The following is an 11,305-nucleotide window of genomic DNA, read 5'->3' as shown; positions in this document are numbered from 1 at the left end:
GTGCTTCCTCTGAGACACAACAAAGTGATGATGGGAGTTCCTCACATGCAGTTATAAATAGCACATCAGTTTAACAGTGTGATTTCAGGTCAATAGGTGCTCCACCTAAACAATAACCTGAAAATATGATCATTCAACTATGTAACTGTATACTGTACAATTCTGTATTATAAATAAGACTCCTGGACTAATTCACAGAAATTCCAATTACAATACCAAACTCCAGAATGTCAGTGGTTCTTAACCATCAGCTTTTATTTTTGTTTAGTTTTTCAAAAACTACCAGAAAACTCTGACAAACTTTAAATTGAAGTAAAAAGTGAGAAACAAATGTAGATATAAAATTATCCCAACTGTGAGCAGCTTATCCTCAGAGCTCATAGTGAGAGAAGTAAACACTAATGGCTTCCAACTAAAAGAATCCTACAGAAAACTTGCCTGAAATAAACACAAATTGATTTAATTAGAACAACAATATAGAATTAAAAGCTGAGTGGGTGCCACTTTCCAAGAGCGATATAATAGTAATTTTAGTATTATAAGAGAAGAGTCATAGTGATGTAATATTTTTTGACATTATCTCCCTGACTACAATGTAATGGCTCACTTCTTTTTGCCATACACACATGCACACAAATACATACACATACACACACTTAGTTACACAAATATCATGCTTGGCATCCACCTATCTCACATTATGTATCTAATGAATTGCAAAAACCTGAGTGATTGGAGTCAGTTAGAAATATTATTTATTCAATGATTACTCCAATACCTGATTTTTCTCTCTTTAGTAATTTGTGCCATTCTTTCAATGGTGCCTGCTGTGCTGTTACTCATTTGTGATGAAACAAATTCTTTTCTCACAGGAAATGGAAGAGTTTGTACAGAGCTCTGGAGAAAATGGTGTTGTGGTGTTTTCTCTGGGGTCAATGGTCACTAACATGAAAGAAGAAAGGGCCAACATAATTGCATCAGCCCTTGCCCAGATCCCACAAAAGGTAAGATGAAGTCTCTTACTGGTGTGGAAAACTACTGAAAGAGCCTGCTAAAGATTGTAAGTAATCCAATTATAGAAACTTCTGACAACTGTGAAGTTGGCCAAAAGTTGAAAAATTAGAACAAGGATATTCCTGGACAAACAGTGATAAGTTTGAAAATTGTGGTTGCATTTAAAAAGAAAATGTTTTTAAGTATGAACATTCCCCTACGTAAAATATGAGGACAATTAATTGTATGGAGAAAGGTATTTCAAAAGCGTTTGGAGACTTCACCTCCTGTCCCATAAAATTTTGAATTGTGTATGTGATCTACACGGAATGAGTATTAAAGAGTAGATTGAACTCTTTATAGCCGAATATAGCCTTAAATATGCTTGTATAACATCCACTGACAGAAGTCATAGTTGTGCCTCAGACTTAGAGGTTGCATGTGGCCCTGAGGGAGTTTCTACCCTTGGTATGCATGAGTGGTTTCTATTAGCATCAGTGGGAACTCACTGTTCCATAAGTATCCACCAAAGGCAACTTGAGACCCAGAGTTGTTTTTAATTTCTGATATTAACAGTCATACATACTGCTGAATTTAATTCAATATATTTCAGGTAAGTGAAAATGGTGCTTAATGTAGTCTTTAGAATGACTTTCAGGTGTTTTCATAAAAAATGTGTATCCAGAACTGCATCCTTGTAAAAATACAAGTAAGACTCATGATCATTTTTTTCAGAACAGTTTTCCTAATCTCAGCAGTATCCAATGAGTGAAGAACACTTGACTGATTCTTGGGCCATCTCTATTACTTATTGTACTCTGGAAGCTCTTGGTGAATGTTTAGTATTATGGAATGTAATATTTCTATTTGCACTTTAAGTCAGATGCTTATATAAAATATCTGACAACAAAGGAGAAGATTGGCTCTGTTAGTAATTATGCGGTATATACTTTATTTAAAGATCTGTGGTAGTATAACACGATTGAATGTCATTAGTTTAGGAATAATAACTGCCACATGTGGGGAGCAGGGGAGTAAGGAAAATGAATTCCAATCCTGTGATTAAAAGTGTAAACTATAGGCCAGACACGGTAGCTCACGCCAGTAATCCCAGCACTTTGGGAGACCAAGGCGGGTGGATCACGAGGTCAGGAGTTTGAGACCAACTTGGCCAACATGGTGTAACCCCATCTCTTCTAAAGATACAAAAAATTACCCAGGCATGTTGGCATGCACCTGTGATCACAGCTACTTGGGGGGCTGGGGCAGGAGAATCACTGTAAGAGGTGTACCTGAGTAATGTTCATGGTACTATTCAGAGAAAGAAAGCAAGCCTTTTCTGTACAACCTCACCCACGTCATCATATTCTGACTGGTGTGAGATGCTGTCTCATCATGGTTTTAATTCTCATTTCTCTAATGATGTGTGATGTTAAGCTTTTTTTTTTTTTTCATATGATGACTGGCCACACATAGGTTTTCTTTTAAAAAGTGTAACGATTTTTTAAATACTTGAACTTTTCATTGATAATCTGATTTTTTCTAAGATACTATTTTGGAAAATCATGATTTCCTTATGTGCCTAACTAGTTATAAAAGTTGAGAAAATTAAATGTGAGTATTCTATTTACATCAGTCTTTGAGTAGTTCTGATTTACTAACATCCTTTGATCTCGTTCCTATCCTTTTACAGTTCTAACATTCTATAACTTTTGAATTCCACTCATGGAATAAGATATTTTCTTACTGTAACAGGTTCTGTGGAGATTTGATGGGAAAAAACCGGATACCTTAGGCCTCAATACTCGGCTCTATAAGTGGATGCCCCAGAATGACCTTCTAGGTAAGACTCTGGTGAACAAATACTGGATATATTAGTAACAGCACATTAGAATGTTAATAGTGATGAAACAAGATTGTTGCATATTTGTTTATGAAAAACAAAATGTAACTTCTTTGTATTTATTTACCAGTCCTAGAGGAAAAGAATACGCTATAATTATTGGCATTTTATGACATACACTCACATTCTTTATGGTCAGAATCAGTGAGAATCTTTATTTCAGATGTTACTACATCTCACAGAACTTTTCAATAACTTCCTGAGCTGTCTCTCTGTCTCCTATTTCTACAACTTTACACCTGTTGTTTCCTCTCCTGCAGGGTTATTTCAGATGCCACCAAAAATAATAGCTCTTCTATCACCAGTGATTCTGTATTTTCTGAAGGATTAAATTGCTAATCTTAATCATAAAGTGATGACAGGTCATGATGAAGTGTGATGTTTCCTTCCTCAATCCTAGCACCACCACCAACCCACTGCCTGCTGCCTTGCACACCCCACATATCACACTCTGTGACTGCACTTAAAATAGCAGTTCACATCATGCCCATCTCTTTGCTGTATTCTTTTTTACACATTTAAAAAATCTAGATCACACTTTTTCATTAGTCCAACTGGAACTCTTGTATTGTTTTTCAGTCTGAAGTCACACACACCATGCAGCCTTCACTTGCATACCCAGCACAAGTATTTGTTTTTTCCTCTGAAGTCTGAAAAGCAATAGCAAATTAGTTCAATGTGTTATCTAGAAAACACTGTCACTTTCAGAGCCTTTCATTGTGCATCTCATTTTATTCCTATGAATAATTTTGCTAAAATTCACGCAATCCTAGGTCATCCAAAAACCAGAGCTTTTATAACTCACGGTGGAGCCAGTGGCATCTACGAGGCAATCTACCATGGGGTCCCTATGGTGGGCATTCCATTGTTTGCCGATCAACCTGATAACATTGCTCACATGAAGGCCAAAGGAGCAGCTGTTAGATTGGACTTTGACACAATGTCGAGTACAGACTTGGTGAATGCCCTGAAGACAGTAATTAATGATCCTCTGTGAGTAGAACAATATTTTTCACTAGGTGTTATTTATAGATAGCTTCTCTTGTCAATAGCGAGTGTGAGTTTCATCCTTTTTATAAGAGAGTAATTCTGAAAGAATTTAAATGATTTAACCAACCTGAAATCTGCTTTTATTTTTTATCTGTAATTTAAAAATTGTATTTGAAACCCATATGTCTAATGAATAGCCAGTTAGTGAAACAATTTTCTACACAAAAATAATTTTAAAATGATATAGATAATATAAAAAAATATATTTCTTAAAATTTTGACATAATGAATCCATAGTAGAAAGGATGAATAAATGAAATAATATAATAAATATTTTAATTAAATATCTAAAATACCTCGGAACATGATGATTTCCCTGCTGAAAAATTAACTTTTATTATTATCATTATTGTAACGGACTTGAAATTGAGATTTAATTTTGATACCATAAAATCCTCCTCTTTGTGGTATAAACTCCAAATATATTTATTATGTTTACAGAGCCATGAAGCCATCATTATCCCATAATTTTAGAACATTTTTATTAGCACAAAAGAAACTGCAATGACACAGAACTCACTTCCTATGACCACTCTGCCCTAGTCTAACACTAATTTGTTTTCATTCTCTAGAGATTATTCTCTCTAGAGAAATTTCATATAAATGGAATTATACAGTGTAGGGTGCTGTGTAAATGACATTTCACCTAGATTAATTTTTTGTTGTTTTTTATGGTGTTTGTTTTATTCATGTTGCTGTGTGTTTTAATACTTCATTTCTTTTTATAGCCATTTACTATTTTTTAGTAAGGATATGTCATATTTTAGTTGTTAACTTCTCAGTTCATTGGCCTTTTGTTTGTTTCCAATTGTGGTTACTAGGAATATTGCTACACAAGTTTTTGCATAACCCTGTTTTCCTTTCTTTTGGGTTGATACTACAAGTGGAATTGCTGGCTCATGTGGGAACTGTATGTTTATGAAGAACTGCTACTGTCTTCCAAAGTACTTGTTTCATTCATCACTACCACCAGCAGTACAACGTGGTTACAATTCCTCCATACTTTTGCCAAACGTGTTGTTATCTGTCTTTTTGTTAAACCCTTCTTAGTGGGTGTAAAATGATCTCTCATCCTGGTCTCGGATTGCAATTTGTATGTCTTCTTTGAAAACATGTCTACTACAATCCTTGAAACATTTTTAAACTTTGCTATTTGTCTTATTAAGTTTTAAGAACTATTTATGTATTATGGGTCATGTCAGATATATACTTTTTAAATATTTTGTCGCATTATTGGTGAACTAAATTTTCCTTTTTGATAATGGTCTTTGAAACACACACAAAAAAATTTTAAGTTAAATTTTTAATATTTTATTTTTTCATACCTAAAGATATCAATGTGCGAAATTCCTTGCAGAGTCCAGCTACCATCGATTCAGCATTTAAAACTACTATCAATAATGCTTTTAAATAAGGAGGGTATCATCTAAAGGAATACTTTAAAAATACTTCTTCACAAAAAAAGAAGGTTAATGAATGATAAAAACACCTTTAAAGAAGATAGGAAATAATTGAAAAGAAACACAAACCAACTTGCACAAATAATAAAAAAAAATATATAAAGCAAACTGGTAGATTTAAATGTGATTGTACAAATACTTTCACTCAATCTAAACAGACTTAAAAAAAGAGCAAATAATGGGTAAAGACATAAAACATTTGAAGAACACAATTAACAAATGGAATCATAATGTAAAATGATACACACACAATCCCATATGTACATATACAATACACATGTATGTATTATATATATCAACTGGAAGACACATTTTCTTAGAGGATGTCGAATAGTTATTTGAAGTGATATGTGGTGGGCAATAACTCAAGACTTAGTAAATATAATAAGATTTAATGTCATAGAAACTGTATGATGCAGTCATAGTGGAAGTGAGGCAGGTTATAAAAACTATAACTACCATATCTTTAAATTTTAGAGATCAAAAAAATACACTTCAAAAAATGTTAAAGTCAAGAAGTGGATCATAATTATGCATCTGCTTTTATCTCAGCACTTCTACTCTCAATTATATACCCAAGAGATATGTATAAATATATAAATATAACACCATCTAGAAGAATGTTTATGACAGAATTATCAATAGTGTCTAAAAATTGTTAGCAACCCAAATATGTATTAATCACAAAATGAAGAAGTAATTTGTGCTTTCTCAATCAACAAAATACTACACAGCAATGGAATTACAGAAGAACTGCTACATTAATAAAAGACACTAATGAGTACATATTATATCATTTAATACATAAGCAAGCAAAACTAATGTATACTACTCAGGTCAGGCTAATACTTAATTGGAGGACAACAGTAGTGACTAAATGGATCAGAAAAAGAGAATGATTCTAGGCAGGTTGTGATATCCTATACCACAGTCTGAACAGTAGGTAAGTACATATCTTCACCTCAAAATAATGTTCAAGATGATCTTATATTTTTGAACTATTCACTTAGTGTATGTATATTTATCTTTTGTATTTAATATTTAAATGTTTATTTTATGAGATATATAATGCATTTTAAAATTCTAGGAATCAAATAAAACAAGAAATGGAGAAAAATCCTAGAGGTTCCATCATAGTGTGGTCAATGCAAGTTTCCTTAGAAGCAACATAAGAAGGAAGCCATAGAAAGGGGAGAAGCATGCCTTGGGTTGTAGCAAGAGAGAATACTCCAAGAGCAGGAGAGAGGGAAAAAATGTGTGAGATGCTAAGATGAGGACATCTTTGGGAGCTTAAAGAAAAAAATAGAAGGCCAGTCTAGAAGACAGTGTGCAGGGGAAAAGTGTTAGGAAAAGAGCTTGCCAGTGTCTAACAATGTAGAGTTCTGTAGACCAAATAACAGGAGCTGGATTTTATTCCCAACAGTGAGAAGCCAGGCCAAAATCTTAATCAGGGAGTGCTATAAACTGACTTTAATTGCAAAAATCATTCTGGCTACAGGTGGGAAAACAGTAGGAGACAAAAAGAGTAATGTAGAAGCATAGTGATTAGCTATGAGGCCTGTCACCACCATGACACAATTACTTTTAGGAACTTAGAGATGATAATTCTCATATTGCATTTTCACAGTCTTTCCTATAGCACTTCAAATGGTTCATGATGTTGAGCACGTTCTCCATATGTCTGCTTGAGAACTAACAGTGCAATTGAATTGTTCATAATACAAAGGATAAATGCTTAAGGGATGAATATCCTATTTTCCATTATGTGATAGTTTCACATTGTATCAAAACAACTCATATACCCCATAAATATAGACCCCATTAATATGTACCCACAAAAACTTTAAATTAAACAATTAAAAGCAAATTAAAAAGCCTTATATTTTCTCTGTTTCAAAATAATTATCTTTCTCACCTAACATTCAATTTCTACTTTAGAAAATATTTGTCAATGAGAAAAGTCCAATTTAAAAGCCAAACTTTCTATGATGACTCAAATTAAAGTACACAAATTCTATGTCAATTCTTTGACATTTACTTTGAACTATTTGGCACTTTAAAAGCCTTTCATAAACTTGATATGCACAGACACGTTAACTTACTTTCAGTATTAGCAAGGGAGGAGATCACTCCTCATATTGTTTTATGCCCAATTTCTGCCTCCAAAGAAAAAAGAAGTAAAAACTAAAAGGCAGAAATGAAATGCACAAGCAAACAGCCTGGTGCCACACTCTGGGCCTGGTAGTTAAAGATCAACACCTGACCTAACTGGTAATATTATCTATGGATTCCAGCATTTTATGGAAAAGCATTGTAAAAATCCCTGTCCTCTTCTGTTCCGTTGTGATTACTGGTGCATGCAGCTCCCAGTCACGTACCCACTGCTAGCTCAATCTATCACAACCCTCTCATGTGGACCCCTGTAGAATTGTGAGTCCTTAAAAGGGACAGCTCACTTGGAGAGCTCAGCTCTTGAGACAGGAGCCTTGCTGATCCTCCCAAATGAATAAACCTCTTCCTTCTTTAACTCGGTGTCTGAGAGGTTTTGTAAACATCTCTTCCTGCTACATTAATATCTTTATTTTTATCCTTCAGATACAAAGAGAATGTTATGAAATTATCAAGAATTCAACATGATCAACCAGTGAAGCCCCTGGATCGAGCAGTCTTCTGGATTGAATTTGTCATGCGCCACAAAGGAGCCAAACACCTTCGGCCTGCAGCCCATGACCTCACCTGGTTCCAGTATCACTCTTTGGATGTGATTGGGTTCCTGCTGGCCTGTGTGGCAACTGTGATATTTATCATCATGAAATGTTGTCTGTTTTGTTTCTGGAAGTTTTCTAGAAAAGGAAAGAAAGGAAAAAGTGATTAGTTGTATCTGAGATTTGAGTTGGAAAATCTGATAGATGAGACTACTTCAGCTTATTCCAGGAAAAAAGGTTATGATGCAGGATTTCTTTCTTCTTGTGACCAAAAAATAAAAATAAAAATAAAAATAAAAAATTTTTCAAAATTTACTTTGTCAAATAAAACTTGTTTTTCAAAGATTTACCACCCAGTTAATGGTTAGAAATATTTTGTGCAAATGAAGAAAACACTCGGGAAAACACAAAATAATGTAAATCCATATGAACTTGTATTGAAATTTGTTGAACTTATATTGAAATTTGTTGTTCTAATTCATAGTTTATACAAAAAATATCTACTCAGCTTAACTATATTTCACACATTCTACATAAACAAAAGAACATGAAGAAGTCCACTGACAGTATCAGGGCGGTTTTGCACATACTCAGAATAATTTGGCTTCATTTTGAACAGGATTGTATTGTTTTAACGGCTACTAAGGAAACTATTACATAATGAAATTGTGTGGAAAGTCTCTCTTCCTTTTGATATTTTAAGATGAGTAGTATTGCCATCAACAGAACAAAGCTGGATGGAGAATGACTTTGATGAATGGAGAGAAGAAGGCTTCAGTCGATCAAACTTCTCAGAGTTAAAGGAAGAACTATGTAACCAGCCTAAAGAAAGTGAAAACCTTGAAAAAAGAATGTATGAATGGATAATTAGAATAATCAATGCAGAGAAGACCTTAAAAGAAATGATACAGATGAAAACCATAACATGAGAACTATGTGAGAAATGCACAAGCTTCAGTAACTGACTCAATCAACTGGAAGAAAGAGTATCAGCAATTGAAGATCAAATGAATGAAATGAAGTGAGAAGAGAAGTGTAGAGAAAAAAGAGTAAAAAGAAATGAACAAAGCCTCCAAGAGATATGGTCTTTATGTGAAAAGACCAAATCTATGTCTGATTGGTGTGCCTGAAAGTGATGGGGAAAATGGAACCAAGTTGGAAAACACTCTGCAGGATATGATCCGGGAGAATTTCCCCAACCTAGTAAGGCACGCCAACATTCAAATTCAGGAAATACAGAGAATGCCACAAAGATACTCCTTGAGAAGAGCAACTCCAAGACACGTAATTGTGAGATTCATCAAAATTGAAATGAAGGAAAAAATCTTAAGGGCAGCCGGAGAGAAAGGTCGGTTTCAGCACAAAGGGAAGGCCATCAGACTAAGAGCAGATCTCTCGGCAGAAACTCTCCAAGCCAGAAGAGAGTGGGGGCCAATATTCCATATTTTTCAAGAAAAGAATTTTCAACCCAGAATTTCGTGTCCAGCCAAACTATGTTTCAGAAGTGAAGGAGAAATAAAATCCTTTACACACAAGCAAATGCTTAGAGATTTTGTCACCACCAGGCCTGCCCTACAAGAGATCCTGAAGGAAGCACTAAACATGGAAAGAAGGAACAACAGGTATCAGCCATTGCAAAAACATGCCAAAATGTAAAGTCCATTGATGCTAGAAAGAAACTGCATCAACTAGTGAGCAAAATAACCAGCTAATATCATAATGTCAGGATCAAGTTCACACATAGCAATATTAACCTTAAATGTAAATGGACTAAATGATCCAATTAAAAGACACAGACTGGAAAATTGGATAAAGAGTCAAGACTAATCAGTTTGCTGTATTCAGGAGACCCATCTCACATGCAGAAACACACATAGGCTCAGAATAAAGGGATGAAGGAAAATCTACCAAGCAAACGGAAAACACAAAAAGGCAGGGGTTGCAATCCTAGTCTCTGATAAAACAGATTTTAAACCATCAAAGATCAAAAGAGACAAAGAAGGCCATTATATAATGGTAAAGGGATCAATTCATCATGAAGAGCTAACTGTCCTAAATATGTATGCATCCAATACAGGAGCACTCAGATTCATAAAGCAAGTCTTTAGAGACTTACAAAGAGACAGACTCCCATACAATAATAATGGTAGACTTTAACACCCCCCTGTCAACATTAGACAGATCAACAAGACAGAAAGTTAACAAGGATATCCAGTAATTGAACTCATCTCTGCATCAAGCGAACCTAATAGACATCTACAGAAATCTCCACCCCAAATCAATAGAATATACTTTCTTCTCAGCACCACATCACACTTATCCAAAACTGTCTGCATAGTTGGAAGTAAAGCACTCCTCCACAAATGGAAAAGGAACAGAAATTATAACAAACTGTCTCTCAGACCATAGTGCAATCAATCTAGAACTCAGGACCAAGAAACTCTATCAAAACCACTCAACTACATGGAAACTGAACAACCTGTTCCTGAATGACAACTGGGTACATAATTAAATGAAGGCAGAAATAAAGATGTTCTTTGAAACCAATGAGAACAAAGATACATCATACCAGAATCTCTGGGACACATTTAAAGCAGTGTGTAGAGGGAAATTTATAGCACTAAATGCCCACAAGTGAAAGCAGGAAAGATCTAAAATTGACACCCAAACATCACAATTAAAAGAACTAAAGAAGCAAGAGCAGACACATTCAACAGCTAGCAGAAGACAAGAAATAACTAAGATCAGAGCAGAAGTGAAGGAGATAGAGACACAAAAAACCCTCCAGAAAATCAGTGAATCCAGGAGCTGATCTTTTGAAAAGATCAACAAAACAGAAAGACCAATAGCAAGACTAACAAAGAAGAAAAGAGAAAAGAATCAAATAGATGCAAAAAAAAAAAAAAAAAAAAAAAGATAAAGGGGGTATCACCACCAACCACATAGAAATAAAAACTACCATCAGAGAAGACTATAAACACCTCTATGCAAATAAACTAAAAAATCTAGAAGAAATGCATAATTTCCTGGACACTTACACTCTCCCAAGACTAAACCAGGAAGAAGCTGAATCCCTGAATAGATCAATAGCAGGCTCTGAAATTGAGGCAATAATTAATAGCCTATCAACCAAAAGAAGTCCAGGACTAGAGGATTCACAGCTGAATTCTACCAGAGGTACAAGGAGGAGTCCG

The 11,305-nt window shown here is 34.7% G+C and overlaps 1 protein-coding gene across 1 annotated transcript; it reads left to right on the top strand.

The window, feature by feature from the left end:
• Positions 1–870: 870 nt before the first annotated feature.
• UGT2B45 (UDP-glucuronosyltransferase 2B45) lies at positions 871–8,307 on the top strand (the record flags this gene model as incomplete). Its single annotated transcript, NM_001172144.1, is given in 4 exon segments — positions 871–1,004; positions 2,749–2,836; positions 3,670–3,889; positions 8,002–8,307. Coding segments are annotated over 4 exon segments (722 nt in total), but the record flags the coding sequence as incomplete, so codon positions are not given.
• Between the last annotated feature and the right edge of the window lie 2,998 nt (positions 8,308–11,305).

This window comes from Papio anubis, unplaced genomic scaffold (genome assembly GCF_008728515.1).
Source record: "Papio anubis isolate 15944 unplaced genomic scaffold, Panubis1.0 scaffold717, whole genome shotgun sequence".
Lineage (NCBI taxonomy): Eukaryota > Metazoa > Chordata > Mammalia > Primates > Cercopithecidae > Papio > Papio anubis.
This window is presented reverse-complemented; position numbering and strand designations above follow the sequence as displayed.